The following is a 20,519-nucleotide window of genomic DNA, read 5'->3' as shown; positions in this document are numbered from 1 at the left end:
AGGTCTACTCAGAGATGTAAATATCACATATGTGATATATATATCTCTGGTCTACTATACAGTGAGGTGACAAAATGACTTGTGCAGTCTTTTTACGGTGATTAATTTTCCTAGCCTTGTTAACCATTTTATTTTTGGCATAATTTGATAAGATTTTGTACACTTTTAAGAACATGTTTTACCCTTTCCTGACATAATATTAACATAAAAATATCCATTTCTTAATTTTGCAAGATAAAGATTTGATAACAATGCAGTAGTTTGAAATACAGTTGTCTCATCCTGATGTAATTTAATTAGATAGTACGTAATCACAGAACTGATTTTTTTTTTTTATCTAAGACGATACACGGGGTTTTTTTGTACATTGAACTTTAAGGATTTCCTTTGTACATATTAAATCAAGATTTTTTAAATATTGGTTGAAATTAAAGCGTCCAGATAATTTTTTACTCAAAGCATGTTACGATGACATGTTGGAAACTAAAGATCCTTGGATTCTTTATTTAAATCAGGAACTTTGAACTGTCAGTCTTGGGTAAATGTTTGAAGAAATCAGTTACTGTCCTGATCAATTTTACAGTAATGTATTCAAACAACGTCCTTTTTTGACAATTTCCTTAAAGAATTTTTTATGAAGGTTATGAAGGAAATGTATTTGATGTGGTGAAAATGTTATTCAGTATTCAGTTACTCAAAGTAGAAAATATAAAAGAACTGAACAATTTAGGAAAATATTTATCACTAGCACATAAACTAAAGGAAAGATTTTTTATAAGATTTTAATTAGAATATGTTCATTTTTAATGATTATTTCTCTGTTTCCCTGTAACAAATCTGACAAATTAGCTTATTGAATTATAAATCATGTAAGAGTGGATGCCTTTGTCCATTAATGTTATATACTATTTTATCCAATAAGTTGTAAAACTTATGGAATAAAGTTGAATTGAATACAGTTGTTTAATGAATAACGGGATCATCACTGGAGTACATGTAACCAATTCACTGTTGTAACGTATTACCACATCACAAAACCTTTGGTAGATAGTGTGTAAATAGTGATTTAGTTTGATCTTTTGTTGGCGATATATTGCATACTATGTGATATTTGAAATATCACATAATATATGTAATATCTGAAATATCACATGGCATTTCTGATTGGTCCATGCCTCAGTCTTGAGGCGGGGCCAATTTCAAACGTAGGCGTGACAAATGATCGAACAAAGACAGGAAATACATTTCAAACAAAATTTAATGAAATACATGTGCCGTTTAGAAATTTTCCGTCTTCTTTCTTCACCTTGTATGCACGTACAGCCCTGCTGCGATGTACCGTTCTGTCCATAATGAGTTGTTCATCAAAACCTGACAAAACAGAATATAAAACCCTGTTCATATTTTATTAAGTAAAATATATTTTAACAGAACAGTGAAAAAACCGCATACATTACATGATACATATTATAAAATTTCAGTCATTTAAAAAAATGGTTATACAGATTACGTCAAATGTAACAATATACTTTCGTTGCACAAAAATCCTATCATAAACAAAATAGTGATGAAAATGATAACAGGACGCGTGGCTAAAAATACCGATTAACCGATTCATCGATGTATTTAAATAATTTCACAGATTTTGAAAGGATTTTGTGACATTGTGAACGTCGAAATTTACGAAAATTATTTCATTTCACAATTTGTTCAAACGATATGATTTTAGACTTAAGTTACCTGCTTGGTAAAGGGAAGAAGCGCAGGTCCTCTTTCCGGAGCGGTTTGTGTAATTTCCCTCGAATCCTGCAGCCTTTCACATGTTTTTCACATTACCATTCAGTTTATTTACACCAATTGGTTGAGTTAATTCCTTGGTATCAAATATTCCAATGTCAGTAGCTACCGTGTCACTATCTTCCAGTTCATACTCATACTTGTCTACGGCCTGTGATAATGTTATATCGTCGAGGTCAGTGAACACATCGACATCAGTGATCAGTACCTTATCCGTCATGGTTGACAGTCTCAATACATCAGTAAAAATGTTACTCAGACAGCCAGAAAGTCTCTCCATCTATGTTAGAAACGTTGTTCATTAATTGTAAGTAAAAAGATTTTTATTTTTAATGATGTTTTATTTCCCTTCAAGTGCTTGATGAACAGTGTTGAATGAAGTCACCAGACCGGATCTAGATCTAATTGCTGACTACTGTCAATTAAGATTACAAAGACACAAGAACTTTCATTTTGTGCCATGTGTTTTAACAACAAACATTAGCTCAGTAGGGCTATTTCATTGTGGGTTAAGATTGTGACAAGATTACCCTTGGGAACAAACAAAAAGAAGACACTCGTCCCTTTGGAATAGGGTTTGTATTCATGAAACCAAACCCGTGCTCAAACACACATTTTGTGCTCAAGTCTCAACTAGAACTGTCGTCCAGAGGGCAAACTCATAACCCCCGCTCCTGCAACCCCCATCGTTACTATGTGTTCATTTATACAATAAATGAGATATACAGTTAAATCTCACTTAGTCGTATTCAGTTTTCTTGGTTACCCTAATTCTTTTTTTATCTATATTATGAATAAATTGTTGTACATGACATTATGAAATGATTTCACATGAGAAAATCTTTTCAATTGATCAATTTATAACAAAGAAAAAATTAACAAGAGCTGTTGGAGAACAGCATAGCTCGTCTCGCAAATGTTTGTCAATAAATAATTAAAATATAAAAATTGGAATGGTTTCGCAAATTGCATTAATAATATTTATATTGTTTACTTGATCAGATTATGTTGTGAATTCATGCAATTTTCAAAACCATACCAATTTATATATATATAAATTATTTATTGACAAATATTCGGGAGACAAGCTATGCTGTTGTAGATTAAATGAATATATTAAATACAAATGTAATTGCTTTTGGACATATTTCTTCAATTTTTGACAAAATATTATCCTAATGAGAGTTGTCTCCCTTGAAAAATATGGACCGGTATAAATTGTCTAATGTGAGCATTTTCATATTGTTTTATTTTCAGTTTCACCTCAAGAAGGGATAGTGTAACTCCATAGGGACTCTTTTACCAAATATCAGCACCCTAGTACAATCATAAAGTGATGTGTTAGTAGCTTTCAACATTTGCACAAAATTTTAAAAAAAATGTGTTTTTTCCCCAAAAACATATTTCAGTTTAACTCCGGCAAGGGATAGTTTAACCCCCACAGGGAACCTAATACCATGTATTACTATGCCTTTCAACACTCACAACATAAACTTAACAATCATTTTCTCTCAAGCTTAAAGTCATAAATTTCAGTTCTTCCAATGCAAGCGAAACTACATTTTTTTTTTTTTTTTTATGATCTATTGATTTTAAATAATTCCCTATCAATGTATATATAAAGAAATTCTTGTTCTACCGAATCAAAGTCCAAAGATTTAAAAACAAAAACAAACAAGAGATCCCAGAGGGATCTTGGCGCCCACCATTGAATGATCTTTATAGGTTCCATGTCAGATTGATCTTTTCTCTACTTTTCCCTTCCTCTAACTCTTACTAATCTGTGTAAATTCAGAAACATCCGTCTAGTACTTTTCAAACAAGGGGAACCCATATATAAAATTGAAGATTTAGCGATAATGGCTGTCTGTCGGCCATGTTGTTTTCGGATTGGTCCCAAAATGCAATACCAGGGACCAAGGGAACCTACATATGAAATTGGAGAAAGATTCCTTCAGTACCTTCTGTAAAATAGCGATAACAAACTTCAATTGTCAAAAACCAAGATGGCTGCCTGTCGGCCATGTTCTTTACGATCCGTCCCAAAATGCAATATACATAACAACAGACCAAGGGGAACCTACATATGAAATTTGAGAAAGATCTCTTCCTTCCTTTCTCAGAAATAGCGATAACAAACTAATTGTCAAAATCCAAGATGGCTGCCTGTAGGCCATGTTGCTTTCCGATCGGTCCCAAAATGCAATATGCATAACAAGGCACCAAGGGGAACATACATATGAAATTTGAGAAGGATCCCTTCAGTACTTTCTCGGAAATAGCGATAACAAACTAATTGTCAAAATCCAAGATGGCTGCCTGTAGGCCATGTTGCTTTCCGATCGGTCCCAAAATGCAATATGCATAACAAGGCACCAAGGGGAACATACATATGAAATTTGAGAAAGATCCCTTAAATACTTTCTCAGAAATTGTGATAACAAACTTCAATTGTCAAAATCCAAGATGGCTGCCTGTCGGCCATGTTGTTTTCAGATTGGTCTCAAAACGCAATATGCATAACTAGGCACCAAGGGAAACTTACATTTGAAATTTCAGAAAGATCCATTCAGTACTTTCTCAGAAATAGTGATAACAAACTTCTATTGTCAAAATCCAAGATGGCTGCCTGTCGGCCATGTTGTTTTCTGATTGGTCTCAAAACGCAATATGCATAACTAGGCACCAAGGGAAACCTACATATGAAATTTCAGAAAGATCCATCCAGTACTTTCTCAGAAATAGTGATAACAAACTTCAATTGTCAAAATCCAAGATGGCTGCCTGTCAGCCATGTTGTTTTCTGATTGGTCTCAAAACGCAATATGCATAACTAGGCACCAAGGGGAACTTACATATGAAATTTGAGAAAGATCCATTCAGTACTTTCTCAGAAATAGCGATAACAAACTTCAATGGTCAAAATCCAAGATGGCTGCTTGTCGGCCATGTTGTTTTTCGATCGGTCCCAAAATGCAATATGCATAACTAAGCACCAAGGGGAGCATACATATGAAATTTGAGAAAGATTCCTTCAGTACCTTCTGTAAAATAGCGATAACAAACTTCAGTGGTCAAAATCCAAGATGGCTGCTTGTCGGCCATGTTGTTTTCCGATCGGTCCCAAAATGAAATATGCATAGCTTGGGACCAAGGGAAACCTAAATATGAAATTTGAGAAGGATCCCTTCAGTACTTTCTCAGAAATAGCGATAACAAGAATTGTTTACGGACGGACGGACGGACGGACCACGGACCACGGACGCAAGGCGATTTGAATAGCCCACCATCTGATGATGGTGGGCTAAAAAACAAAGATTTAAAAAGAAAAAGTCCAATTTTTTTTTTAAAGTTTTACTCCAGGAAGGGATTGTCTTACTCCATAGGGACTCTATTGCCAAATATCAGCACCCTAGTACAATTATAAAGTGATGTATTAACACTTGCACTCAAAACTTAACGCAGAAATATTCTAAGTCCAAAAATTTGAAAATTCTGGTTTTTCCCAAAAAAAACCTTTTAGTTTAACTCTGGCAGGGGATAGTTTAACCCCAGAGGGACTCTATTGCCAATTATCAGCACCCTAGTACAATTATAAAATGATGTATTAATACCTTTCAACACTTGCACCAAAAACTTAACGCAAAAATTTTCGAAGTCCAAAAATTTTTAAAAATCTGTTGTTTTTTTCCAAAAAATCTTTTAGTTTAACTCCGGCAGGGGATAGTTTGACCCCCACAGGGACCATATTACCATAAATTACTATGCCTTTCAACACTTTTAACATTTGAAAAACCGACGCCGATGCCGGAGTGACAACATAAGCTCTCACTCTTCTTCGAAGAGATGAGCAAAAAAGGTTACGAGAAAGATAAAGTGTGAATGGGATTTATTTTGAGGAATCGTACAAACTTATTATTATTTTTAATTACTTTAAATAAGCTCTTGTATACATTTGGGCTGTATTTCAAAATTAAACAATATTTATGCAAATTAAGTTGCTAATTGTCCCAATATTTTGTATTAATTTACATGACATTGTATTCACTTAATACAGAGAAGTGCACACACAGATGTTAATTAAATTACCAAATTTGATGTCTTGTATCAACAGAGCTTCTAAAAAGATGGCAATTCTCAAGTGTTCAAATGATGATCCTGCTTTTATATGCTTTCACATGTACATGAATTGTCAATATGTGATATTTATCCATGGGATGACAGCTGATATGAGATCCCTGTAGTATGTATGGATTATATCTACAACAATTCCTTGTGCTGGCCGATTTGTGTAAATATGATCCAATAAACCTCCTTTTCGATGGGTTGGTTTTTGTACACATTGTTGAAAGCCATAATAGTTCAACATTTTTTTAAGATTTTCTGTGAAGAAGTATCTGCCATACTGTCAATGTTGAAGTCACCAAGAATAAATGTTGGAAGTCCTTGAGGAAGAAGAGCAATCAGTTTCTCCCAATTCTGGCAAAAAGGTATTGCATGTGAATTTTGGATTATGATACAGCGAGAAAATACAAATTCTTATGTCTGGGATTATACTTGGTGAAAGTATAACTATCTGATGTTCAGTGTTGATGTTAGGAAGTCTGTATTCAGTCAATAGTTTGATGTTTTGGTGAATGAACATTGCCAATCCCTTAGATCTGTTTGTCCTTGTGGTGATCAATGTATTGTGATCTGGAACTGTTGGTATAACCACAAATTTGATTAAAAATCTAAAATCTCTAGTTTCAAATTAATGACCAGTGTGCAGGGTCCAGAATTTTCTTTCAACCTCCAATTTCTCCTACTTTTGACGAAGTGTACATAATCAACCATATGACAGGGCATCAGATACCCTTTCGTATCTTTATAGGTCAGGATATATACTAGCTAACCGGGTCCTTATACACAAGCTTTGACATCATATATGTAATAAACAGCTGACAATTAATAATAATACGTTAACGTAATCAGCCTTGCATCATAATGCATAATGACCATTTAAGTCTTTCGAAATCGTCCATGGTAACTACAAAACTTTAATGTGGTATAGGTTTTGCACATCTAAGAATATATAAGGGTAATTGTCATTAAGGTTTTTTGAAATCGAAGCTGTAGTTTAGGACGAGTACTGGTACATCGTTGCGTCTACAAACTCGCCCAAAAAAAATAGTTTTGTGCCCTGGTTACCATGGTTACCAAAAAATTACAACGTGATATAGATTACGCACATCTACAATGTATAAGGATTATTGTCATGAAAAAACTAAGTTCTGTGCCCTGGTTACCATGGTAACCATAAGAGGAGTAGACCAAAAACTAAGTTTTGTGCCCTGGTTACCATGGTAACCAAAAAATTACGATGTTATATAGATTACGCACATCTACAATGTATAAGGATTATTGTCATGAAGTTTCGTTGAAATCGGATCAGTAGTTTAGGAGGAGGTAGCCGGTACATCGTTGTGTCTACAGACGGATGGATGGACGGACGGACGGACAACCTGATTCCAGTATACCCCCCCCCCCCCCCCCCCCAAACTTCGTTGCGGGGGGTATAAATACAGTTTTGGTGATAAATCGGGTCGCACTATTTACCAACAAGAGCTGACAAGTTAGAATTAACGACAGCAGCCGGCAAGAAGTCAGAATTGATTTAAACATATTCTAATTGTTAAACAAAGCAACAGGAACAGGACACAAGTTATCGCAACTTAAAACGCCTTCCTCCAATAATCATTATGTACACAATATGAATTTACAACATAACACCATTTCATTTTGATTGTATCTCAAAAATATATTCATAGCTGACAGACTTTGAAATATATCGATAAATAAACTTCCCTTGCCCAAGGAGAAGTATTATTTTTAGTACGAAGTATTTTTAATAGAGTTATACATTGTATGTAAATTCCAAGGGGAATTGTATATTCCCTTGCCAACAGGGAAATATACTTTTTGTATAGAGTACAAAATATTGAGACCGTATCTTTATACATGTATATTCCCTCCCCAACGGGGAAATATTCGTTTTGGTGAAAAAAAAAAAATTTCATCATACAGACAAACAAGAAATATCTTTAAAAAAGATAAACGGCATAGTTTTAATGCTGGTGGTTATAATGTAAAACTGCTGGTGAAATTGATTAACGAACTAATGCGTTTCAGCACGGATAACAAAATTATATCAGTTTGAATCATTTTTGGTGATAGTAATTAAGACTGCATTTGAATCAGGAATATAATTTTTTAATGTGTCATTTGAAAAGATACATCCACTTATTTAGCTTGCATTCAATCTCAACTTTGTTTCGTTTTTAACTGCATATCTGCATTTTGCATTTACCGCTACATTGACCAATCACATACTTCATCTTGACCAGTAGCGCCACCTGTCGCGTCATATCCGGGCCAAAGGAATATTATACGGCTATGCCGAAAAACAAGTGTATAAACAGTTTGTCTTGTCTAATAGTTTCTGTGGTTCTCCGAAGTCATTCAGTTGGAGTACTGGTATATATGTTTCCACTGCATAGAAAGCTAGCCAGATAAGTGTATACAGGTGAATATTAACTTGGTGCGTTGTTATTATTGTGTATGATTTCGCTGGTCATTTTTGTGTCTTGGCTGAACTTTGTGTACACAAGTTAACTGTGGATGTGTGTGTCCCCTAAGGCCACCTGGCATGAGGCACAATCAGGTAAACCTTCGCAAAATATATTTCATTATCTTGTAGTTGGATCAGAATAAATTACACATGAATACATTACAATAATGTCTTCTAATTGACTTGTGTGTACTTTGATATAAAATATATAATTGGTCATGTAGTGATAATGGATGTGACCAGGTAGCTCATGATCAATTGGTAGAGCATCCGGCTAGTGTTCAGAGGTCCCGGGTTCGAACCCCGGTCTGGCCGCTACATTTTCTCCTCTCCTGTTACAGATGTACAGACAAGTAAATTGTCAAATGTCTGAGACCACCCCTCCCTTTATCAAGACACATGACATAAACCATGGAAGAGTTACACAAGTTTAGTAGATAAACAACGGACAATATCGTTATGTTTGTGTTAAAGATCCCTTCGGTCGCCAATTAATTCGCCGAAGGCCTATTGTAATTAATTAGCAAACATCTTAGTTGGTGTACAGATTGCATAGATAAATAGTCAATAAAAGGTTGAGCAGATTCTATTATTCTTGATGCACTTTACAAGGGTTTCTGTGCAAATCTTAATTTTTGTTTGATATTTTGCCCATTTTTTTTTTATCGATGTTAAGTTTGAATTACAGTTTCATTTGCATGTCAGTTTTTCGACATCCCCCCCCCCCCCCCCCCCCCCCCCCCTCATTTCAGGAACTTTTTGTCTTATTTTCACTGACTTGTCGTCTCAAGAGCAAATATTTCCTTGTTATTTTTCCACCTGTTGGACTACTTTTGCATTTGTAGTTGATAATTTGACAAGTTTGTAATTGTTTGCATGACCAACAAACATTTTATGAATAAACAAGGGCCCAATGCGCCCAAATTGCTCACCTGTTATCAAGTGATCCTTTTTATACAGAAACATTATTAAAAACAAGAGGCCTGGAGGTGCATCGCTCACCTGGATATTTCCCCTATTGGGCCCACTTTTTCCTGTCCCATGGGCATCACAACCTTCATTTTTACATAATTCTCCAGACCAAATTTCATCAAAATCCATTTAGTTTTTCAGGACAAGTAGCAATTTAAAGGATTAACCTGAATAAAGGTCAAGGTCATTCCTTTGAACAAACTTGGTAGCCCTTGACCCCAGCATGCTACAGATCCAATATTAGGTCTCTGTGTCTCTTCATTATTGAGAAGTTATTAAAACGGAGAAGTTGACGCTAGATTGACCGATGCCGTGACACGTCATGCATAAGCTCACTTGCCCTTCCGGCAGTTGAGCTAATAAAACCACACACCATCAAAATATTAATGATTTATTTTTCATAAATAGATGTCACTTCGATCAACATATGCATCAATCTATAGCAAATGATGTGTATCTTATACAATGTAAAGATTTCATTTAGAGTGACAATTTCATGTCAGCTGTAAGACACTTGTAGTTAGTTGACAAATACTGAAATGTACATGTTGACCACATCATGAAATCAGTGAAATTCATGTCAATGTCCAGTCATTCACCTTGAGATGTGCTTTTACCTTTCACCATCCAGATTTTTTAGTCCAGCATCTGGTGTGAAAGAGTTTGTACATGGTCACAGTATCTTCAATATAACAAAACAGTACCAAACAATACTGCTGAATTTGAACCATTTTATACAATATTTCAGCACTTGAACTACTACCGCACATAACTTTCCTATTTTTGTTGATAGGATTCTATTCTTCACATTCGAATACAAAATAATAATAAATTCTGGACAACATTTGATTTGATATCTTAACCCTTAAAACACCACAATATCAATCCAATTCGGACTTGTAATAAATATGGCTCTAAAGTTTTTTGCAGTTGAAAAGAATATCATGAAGAAAAACAATATCCTTGAAAGTAGTCAGATGGTCCATTTTAGATTGACAAATGTTGATGGTATCTCGCAATGAATCTCGGAATTCCAACAGTCATTTGAATGATCGCATAATTTGAACACTTGAAGATGCAGGTTTAATACCGTTGCTGCTGCCGCTGATTTCGACGACCTGTAAAAATAAAAAATTCTTTCAATTTCTAGTTTTAATCATATCACTCTCAATAAATGCATAGAAGATCAGCATCTGACTTTTAAATGCCTGTTCCAAGTCATTGGGCTTTCTATAACTTGGAATAGTCAGTATCGTTAGAAATTTTTTTTTTTTTTGAAAGTCAATAGACAACCATGGAAGGATGACTCACAAAAGCATTTCTGCCATAAGCTCAAGTATCCTCTAAAAAACATGAGTAGGAATTATGGTGAGAGAATGGAATGTTCTTAAATTAAGGCAACAATGGCAAATGAAACTAGAACTGTCGCCAGGATGGCTGACTAATACCCCCGCAATATGCAAGAGTCAATGGTGAATTGGTTAATTAGAGGCTAACTAAGACAACCCAGTAATATAGTGACCAGTTGCCATAGCAACCATAATTTTGAGGAAAAGAAAGTGAGATGCACATCTACACATGGTCCTCTATATTTGTGTGAACTTTTATTGAAATCGGCCTTTGGTTTAGGAGTTGTCCAGACCAACTCAAAGTTATGGTTCTTATCTGAAAACCTGTTTATAGTGACCAGTTGCCATAGCAACCATAATTTTGAGAAAAAGAAAGTGGCATGCACATCAACACATGGTCCTCTAAATTTGTGTGAATTTGTGGAATCGGCCCATCGGTTTAGGAGGAGTTGTCCGGACAAAATGTGTCTACAGACAGACACACAACCTGATTCCAGTATACACCCCCCCCCCCCAACTTTGTTGCGGGGGAATGAAAAATGTCAGTCATGTGCAAATGTACAAGTATGTGGGTTTAGCATGTCAAGTACAAACTGACCAATGATAATGTCTGATATATATCACTTAACAAGACAAGAACTGACCAATGATAATGTCTGATATATATCACTTTGACATTTGGACCAATAAAAATCAAACTTGTGGTACAGGAAAATTGCATTAAAATTGAGTTTGATGGGCCCGAAGGAACTTGAGTATCAGAAACAAACCCATTTTCTATTTTTAGTAAAAGTGACCTTGACATTCAATCTTCGAAACAGAAAAGCAATCCCCAAGCAAGCACTTTTGTTTAGAAAGATCATATCAACCTGAGTAAGTACCGGAATTAAGCAACTTGTGGGAATCAAAAATAAATTGGATTCAAAGCCCTATTGTGCCCAATGTTAAGGTGCCAGGCAGACTGGATGAAGAATCAAGGATTTGATGATGTTGGGGATGTGCCAGGCAGACTGGATGAAGCATCAAGGATTTGATGATGTTGGGGATTTCTGTCTGGTGTACAAGATAACATCGCCATTTCACCTACCCAGACGTGGTCCGACCAATGATAATATACTAACCTTCCCAGCTGTTCTGGTTGTTGTATCCTCCATATTGTTTCCAGCCAGGTTTGTTATCACTGTTGCGGTTGTCATTATAACGGTTTTTATTTTGCCAGCCCTTGTTATCCCCGTCATTGTAGCGATTCTTGTTCTGCCATCCTTTGTTATCCCCGCCACCGTCGTAACGTTTCTGATTACCTTTTCCCTGCCAGCCACCTTGGTTCTGATTATTGTTTTGATAGTTAAACTGTTGGTCTGAAAAAACGGAGAGAAAATACATCAGATCCAGCAATACCAAAAATTGTATTATGTTTAAAAGAAAGGTCTATTATCTGAAAAAAATAGTAAATTATGATTATTCTATTTGTCTAAATTGTCTTTTTAAATACCTTCAGAAGAAAGTATCGAATGAAAAGATATAAATTATGTAGGCACATCTTCTCTGAAAATTTTATAAATTTAAAATTTACCAAATCTTTAAAAAAAAATACTTCAATGGTTTAATTTTTTTATAAAGAAAAGAGGATAATGTAGAACAAACCATTTACTTGCAAAGATGAGAAAGAAAACATTTTCCTTACTCTATGAAAACCAATATTTCTACCCTCAATCAACCATTGTGTGGTTAGGAAACTCTTCGTTTAGTTTTAATTTTGGCCCATAATCCGAAAAAATTTTTTTTTTTTTTTTTTTTTAATCTCGGTGATTTTATGTGACAACCTTATCTGTATTTGTACCACAAAACAGCACAACACTATAAGTTTGATATTATAACGGTCATAGATTTCTCGAACCAAAGTCTGATATAACAGTCTCATGGATTTCATGGGTCAAAGTTTGATATAACAGTCATAGATTTTTCAGATCAAAACATGATATAACAGTCCCATGGATTTCACATGTACAGATCAAAGTTTGATATAACAGTCATAGATTTTTCAGATCAAAACATGATATAACAGTCCCATGGATTTCACATGTACAGATCAAAGTTTGATATAATTAACAGTCTCATAGATTTCATGAATCAAAGTTTGATATAACAGTCTCATGGATTGATATAATTATAACATCCTCATGGATTTCACAGATCAAAGTATCAGTTAAAATTCATAACCCCATCCCTAAAGTGAATCCTTTCAATAGCAACAAAACATATACACATAATGACATAAACAAAGCACAAGATATTCATAACACATCCAATCCACAGTGGAACTTGATAATGTGGACACTCATCGTTACACAACCGAGTGTAATTGTTATTTAGTCAATATAGCTCTTTAGGTATCAGATAATCATTGTGATTCTTGATTTAAATACCAAGAGTTAAATTATCTGAAAAGTGTCCCAACTTACTAGGGTCCACTGTACATGTACTAGCAACAAAAATTTTCTCCAAACCCAAAACCAAACCAGGCCAGGGTAAGAATACAGGTAGGTACTGCAACCAAATCCAGCATCTCACATACACACCTCACAATCTCAACAGCCCCATTACATTCACACAGATGATGGTAAAGGCTGGGAATATATCTCATAATGGATCAAGTTATGGAAGGATTGGCAAGGGAAGACAACTCAAACCAAGTGAAGAAACTCACCACTCCAAGTTTAATTGCGAGTCAAATCATCTCTGTATAGAGAGAGTGTCAAGAGTTACGCTGCTTAAATACAAAAAGCCCATGAGCCTGAACAGTCACCTGAGTTATTCTGTAGTCTTTGTAGCTGATGCGACAACTTTATGATATAGAAAAAAATATTTGCAAAAGAATGCTGTAAATCCAATATCACATTTTAAAATGATGTTGGAGATTAAACTCTATGTAAACAATGGGTCGTACATGGCAGTGTGATATTCCATTTTTCATTGGTTCTAAAATGTTGACTATTTTGGCATTACTGTACAACAACCTAAAATTAAACCTAGCAATGCATCAGAATTTTTTCTTTCTTCTTCTTTTTCTAATTGTTGCCTTTTCTCTAACAACCCAAAATATGAATTAACCTGAATTTGTACAGTAATTGGTTTATATTTAAAAGATTGTGAATTTGAACCCCTCACAAGGCAGATTGGAGACACTGGGGTCATGGAAACTTTGATAAAGGAACTTACATCCTTTCTTTTCCCAAAGAAATTTATTTGTAAGATTGCCAAGTGTGAGGAACATTATGTTAAAATTTTAACAAATTTAAATCTAGATCATGGAAGATTAATTAAATTAGTTCAGATAGTTTTCAGAAATTGGCAATATTGATATGTACAAATGATGCATGACAACAGACAAAAGGCAATCACAATATGTCACACAAGATTTCATCTCAGGTGACCTAAAAAGCTGAAGCAATTATGGCTTGTTACAATATATGGCCTCAGAGTTATTAAGACATAATAGGATACACACTACCATCCCTTGGAAATAAAAAGTTACTCATGCAGTATGGGAAATAGAAGGAATTTCCAGAGAACTCGCCTTGATCAGGAGCTACAGAACCAATTTTGTTAGCTGAAATGTTGAGAAGTAAACACTACATGTATATTCTTTGAGTAAACAATTGTATCTTTTATGAATCAATACATATGTATTTTGTTTTTATTTGGTATGTTCATTTCTTGTATAGATCATTTTAGACACATCAGAAAAGAGTATTATTGGGAAAGAATACTAGTCAGATCACTTTAGACGAGTATCTAAACAGAGTTTATATAGGGAATTAATACAAGTCAGATCACTTTATATTTAGACACGTATCTGAACAGAGTTTATATAGGGAAAGAATACAAGTCAGATCACTTTAGACGAGTATCTAAACAGAGTTTATATAGGGAAAGAATACAAGTCAGATCACTTTAGACGAGTATCTAAACAGAGTTTATATAGGGAATTAATACAAGTCAGATCACTTTAGACGAGTATCTAAACAGAGTATACAGGGAAAAAATACAAGTCAGATCACTTTAGACGCGTATCTAAACAGAGTATACAGGGAATTAATACAAGAGCAGAGGGCCTGTATCGCTCACCTGGATTTTATGATATATGAAACAAGAATGATGATTAAGTATATTTGTCACTGGTATTGCTATGTCAATATATCATAGGCATTTTATATGGGTACGTGAGGTTTTTATGCCAAAAAATGACTTTTGGCGCAACCCCTTAGGGATGCTACCACACAATGTGAGTGATATCCATTGCTTAGTTTCAGAAAAGAAGTTGTTTAAACCCATTGACCCCTTTTGACCCCGCCCTCTGCACCTGGGGGGTCAGTCCCTTCCTTTATTAAATTTTGAATCCTTACCCAAAAGAATGCTACCTGTCAAATATGAGCTGTTTCAGAGAAGAGGTTGTTCATATCAATTTAACCAAATTGACCCCTTTTGGCCCCACCCCTCAGCCCCCTGGTGGGGTCAACCCTAAAATTTGTACAATTTTGAATCCCCACCCCATGACCATGCTACCATACAAATGTGAGTGATATCCATTGATTAGTTTCAGAGAAGTTGTTTATATCAATTTAGCCAAATTGACCCCTTTTGGCCCCGCCCCTCAGCCCCAAGGGGGTTGGCCCTAACATTTGTTCAATTTTGAATCCTTAACCCAAGGGAATGCTACCAGTCAAATATATGTATTAGAGATATCCATTGCTTAGTTTCAGAGAAAAAGTTGTTTATGTCAAATCTGCCAAAATGACCCCTTTTGGCCCCGCCTCTCAGCCCCAAGGGAGGTCAGCCCCACTATTTGTACAATTTTGAATCCTGACCCCAAAGGTATGCTCAGTCAAATATGAGCAATATCTATTGCTTGGTTTCAGAAGAGAAGTTGTTCATATCAATTTAGCCAAATTGACCCCTCTTGGCCCCGCCCCTCAGGCCCCCGTGGGGTCAGCCTCACCATTTGTACAATTTTGAATCCCCACCCAATAGTGATGGTACCAGGCAAATATGAGCAATATCCATTGCTCAGTTTCAGAGAAGAAGTCGTTTATATCAATATAGCCCAATTGAACACATTTGGCCCCACCCCTCAGGCCCCCAGAGGGTCAGCCCCATCATTTGTACAATTTTGAATCCCCACCCCATAGTGATACTACCAGGCAAATATGAGCAAGATCCATTGCTTGGTTTCAGAGAATAAGTTGTTAATATCAATATAGGTATATTGACCCATTTTGGCCCCGCCCCTCAGGCCCCCAAGGGTCAGCCCCACCATTTGTACAATTTTGAATCCTCATGCCATAGTGATGCTACCAGGCAAATAGGAGCGATATCCTTTGCATGGTTTCAGAGAAGAAGTCGTTTATATCAATAGAGCCAAATTGACCCCTTTTGGCCCCGCCCCTCAGACCCCTGGGGGGTCAGCCCCACCATTTGTACAATTTTGAGTCCACATCCCATAGGGATGCTTCTGACAAAATTTGGTCAAATTCTGATCAGTGGTTATGAAGAAGAAGTCAATTGTTGACGGACGGACGGACGACAGACGACGGACGGACGACGGACGCAACGGTATGGCATAAGCTCACCTTGGTCCTTTGGACCAGGTGAGCTAACAAGTCAGATCACTTCAGAAGCGTATCACACTTTAACATAAACTAATTTTTTCTTTGACAAAAAAAAATCACAACCATTAGTTTAAATAAAAGGACAATGACAGCGGGAGTGGATTACGACATGGGGGAAGTGAGATTTTGGAGTGGATTACGACATAGGGGAAGTGAGATTTTGGAGTGGATTACGACATGGGGGAAGTGAGATTTTGGAGTGGATTACGACATAAGGAAAGTGAGATTTTGGAGTGGATTACAATATGGGGGAAGTAAGATTTTGGAGTGGATTACGACATAGGGGAAGTGAGATTTTGGAGTGGATTACGACATGGGGGAAGTGAGATTTTGGAGTGGATTATATTAGGACATAGGGAAAGTGAGATTTGGGAGTGGTTTCCGACATAGGGAAAATTATAATTTGGAGTGGATTACAACATAGGGAAAATGATAATTTGAAGTGAATTACAACATAGGGAAAAAGATACTCTGGAGTGGATTACAACATAGGGAAAGTGATAAATTGGAGTGGATTGCTACATACAGTAAGTTACACTTACTTAAAGAAAAAATGTTATGAATATAAGATTGTGGTGAAGGTGTAATGTTAAGAATAAGAAAACAACTCGAAACAGGTTAAATATATTGTAAAGGTCTTTTTTTTTAAACATCAAATTCAAACTTGTACGGATAACGCTAAATTTGAAGCAAAATGAGTTTTTTTGATATTGTGAAATGGATTAAATTGTGGGAATGGTCTTTTGGATACAAGTCCACTGTTGGGTCCTTTTTCTAAACTTGACTTGGTTGTATTGTGAGTAAGTGTTTTTCTAAACTTGACTTGGTTGTATTGTGAGTAAGTGTTTTTCTAAACTTAACTTGGTTGTATTGTAAGAGTTTTTCTAAACTTTACTTGGTTGTATTGTAAATGTTTTTCTAAACTTAACTTGGTTGTATTGTAAGAGTTTTTCTAAACTTTACTTGGTTGTATTGTAAATGTTTTTCTAAACTTTACTTGGTTTTATAGTGAATTAGTGTTTTTTCCTAAAATTGATTATATTATGAATTAGTGTTTTTCTAAACTAAACTTGGTTACATTGAATTAGTAGCATATGTTGATACACTTCTTTAACAGTGAACACAGTCTACACCAGAGTTACTACAAAGGGAAGTAATTCATCTCCCTATAAATCCCCTCTTACTTTGTTTGCCGAAGAAGAGGTTTCCTTGCTTGAGGTCCATAATCCTCTCATTGTTGTCGACGAGAGACGAGACCTTCTCCGAGAGCTGGAGTGCAAGGGACTGGAGACGTGTTGGTTCTGTACGGTGCATCACGACAGTCTGCGTTGGCTCATCCAGAGATGCCTATAAATAGAAATGGGGAAGCAGCATTTAATTATCATTTATTTTCTCATGGAGAAAAAGATACTGCTTCATATAAAAGATAGAATTACTACCAGGATATCATCAACAGGATATCATCAACATAATAGTTGGATACTCATAGACTATACTTCTTGCCACATACATTGTCTAATTAGGTTTAATGCCTTTCCTTCTGTTATTGTCTCCTGCCCTAACAATGTCTTTCCTTCTGTTATTGTCTCCTGCCCTAACAATGTCTTTCCTTCTGTTATTGTCTCCTGCCCTAACAATGTCTTTCCTTCTGTTATTGTCTCCTGCCCTAACAATGTCTTTCCTTCTGTTATTGTCTCCTGCCCTAACAATGTCTTTCCTTCTGTTATTGTCTCCTGCCCTAACACATCCCTGTTATTGCTTTGTCTTGAAACATCTTTCTCATATTTCATACATAAGCTAGATTCCATTCATATGTTCACCTTGAATTGGTCCCTTGTTATGCATGTAACATTTTGAAACCAACTGGAAAATATGATGGCCAACAGATGGCTACTTTGAATCTTGACAATTTATGATTGCATTCATTATTTCTTAGAAAGTACCGCATATATCTTTTTTAGAATTACATAACTATGTTAACCATTTGCTTGAACCCTTTTACACAGAATTGTAAACGAAAAAAATATTATGTAATTCCTATCGCTGTACCACTCAACCTTTCATGTGTATCAGAAAAGGTGTACACTAGCCTTGCTAGGCCGATCAGATGAGGTGCGTTTGAAACGAAAGCCGTGATTGGTCGGAATTGGAAGTTATGTGCGCATCGTCAGAAGTGTGGTCACAGGCACATGTCAATAAAGTCACAAGCATATTCGATAGCTGGCGGTCGCTATCCTAACGACTTCATTACCATATATATATAAAATCAAGGTACCGGGTGCATGACATGTTTGTAAACAAGTTGCATTGTACAATATATTACGATCAAGCAAATTTGTATAAATTTAACAACATTTTATACATGGCGAATTCAGTGAATTGTTCAACAAGTTTCGGTTTATTCTTTAGGCGATGTTTCATAACGTGGAAAATGCACTCAGCCACTTTGTACTGAGGGGAATATTGTGGTCTGAGAAAACAAAGGGTGTCTTCACAAGTGATGGCGACCTTTTTAAATTCATCCTGAAACTGTGACAATCCAGGATTTATCCCTTTCAAAAACTTATCAAGCTGATCATGATCGTCCATCATTTTGCACGTGCTTGGCTGTGTCTACTGCACATATGTGTACACTCGCGATCGACCAATCACAGCATTTGTTTCAAATGATCACGGCTCTCATTTCAAACGCCCAGCAAGGCGACTGTACACCTTTTCTGATACACATGAACGGTTGAGCGATACAGCGACAGGAATTACATAATATTTTTCGCTCACACTTCAGGTTTCACAAGTCTAAGATTGGAAAAAAAAATGAACGGACTGACAAATGAAACCTGTTACCTTTAGCCATTTTGAATTATGACAGATGAAGTTTATTATTGCTATTTCGCTGTGGATGATAAAAAAATCATCAAAATTTATTTCTAGGGTCTTCTTTGTCTTTACTAATAATTCACTTTTGAGACTGAGGAGATGGAAAGCTGAGTGTCACGTTTTGTGAATACCCAATGTCAGTAGAACAGATAATCATTAAGAGGAAAGAAGAGAAAGGTATAAAAAAATTAAGAGGCCCATAGGCCTTAACAGTCACCCGAGTTTTGACATATTTTGTTGGATTTGATTCCCATGACCTTGAATTTCAGGTCAATGTCGTTCACCCCAGCATGCTACAGGCCAAATATCAGGTTTCTATGTGTGTTGGTTCTCGAGAATATTTAAGCCTGGTGGCCTTGAATAAACTAGAAATTGTCACAGACAATTTGACAGGCTTTTTCACTTACTTAACACAAGACCTAAAGGTTTAAATATTTCCAAACATAAAAGCTATGAGTGTAGAATATTTTATAGACATTCATTCAATTCTTATTTTCCTTCAAGTCTCCATTAAAGCCGGCATCAGAGATACGTGTCAACAAAGGAGTTTGAAGAGGGCAGATAACTCGTACATGTCATATAACCATAATTGTGAAATCATGTTTCAAAATGACTGCAATGTCGAAGATTTTACGAGTCCAAAAAATAACAACACTTTGTCGGCTCCTCAACATCCCTAGAAGTTTAAAAAATTTAAGCCCAAGGAGACGAAGAAAAAAATGTGGTTTTAAGATGGTGGCCATGGCAGCCATCCTGGATTTTGTACTGACCTGAAAATAACAACACTTGGTTAGGACTATCTCAGGATCATTTCAATAAAACTGAAACTTGGTAAGAATTGAAATAGGTGTTGTTAATTATAACAAATAAGACAAGAGGCCCAGGGGCCTTAACGGTCATCTGACTTTTAATTAAAACCCTTATATTATTGTAGTATGCATTCTCTGTAGCAAGTATATAGTGGCACTGTTGGCCATGGTGGCCATCTTGGATATCTGACCGACCCAATAAATAATAACACTTGGTCTGGACCATCTAAGGATCATTTCTGGTAAGTTAGAGCTGAATCTCACCGGTGGAATTTGAGAAGAAGTTTGAAATAGGTGTTGTTCAGGAAAACCATGATTGCGCAATCATGTTACAAAATGGCCGCCATTGCTGCCATTTCAAAGTTTTTACAAGGCCGAAAAAATAACAACACTTTGTTGGCACTCCTTCCTTAACATTCTCACCAATTTCGAGCTA

General features: G+C 35.8%; 1 protein-coding gene and 1 long non-coding RNA gene across 4 annotated transcripts in view; both read right to left on the bottom strand.

Moving 5' to 3' along the window:
• Positions 1-1,242: 1,242 nt before the first annotated feature.
• Positions 1,243-2,023, bottom strand: LOC117332959. Its single transcript, XR_004533803.1, has 2 exons — positions 1,741-2,023; positions 1,243-1,371 (listed from the first exon to the last, which is right to left on the bottom strand). It is a non-coding gene; the product is annotated as an uncharacterized LOC117332959 (long non-coding RNA).
• Positions 2,024-9,754: 7,731 nt separating this feature from the next.
• The window catches only part of LOC117332954 (eukaryotic translation initiation factor 3 subunit C-like), a 40,891-nt gene continuing 30,126 nt past the window's right edge, over positions 9,755-20,519 (bottom strand). Inside the window, exons 21-23 of one of the 3 annotated variants that reach the window (XM_033892041.1) lie at positions 17,582-17,744; positions 11,850-12,086; positions 9,755-10,497 (exon numbers count right to left, since the gene is read on the bottom strand). In XM_033892041.1, coding sequence (XP_033747932.1) covers positions 10,463-10,497; positions 11,850-12,086; positions 17,582-17,744 — 435 coding nt within the window. In that variant the 3' untranslated portion in view covers positions 9,755-10,462. Of the gene's footprint in view, positions 10,498-11,849; positions 12,087-13,435; positions 13,468-13,502; positions 14,339-17,581; positions 17,745-20,519 lie in introns of those variants that run through there. The other 2 variants (XM_033892043.1, XM_033892042.1) reach the window with 2 other exon arrangements.

This window comes from Pecten maximus, chromosome 8, assembly GCF_902652985.1.
Source record: "Pecten maximus chromosome 8, xPecMax1.1, whole genome shotgun sequence".
Lineage (NCBI taxonomy): Eukaryota > Metazoa > Mollusca > Bivalvia > Pectinida > Pectinidae > Pecten > Pecten maximus.
This window is presented reverse-complemented; position numbering and strand designations above follow the sequence as displayed.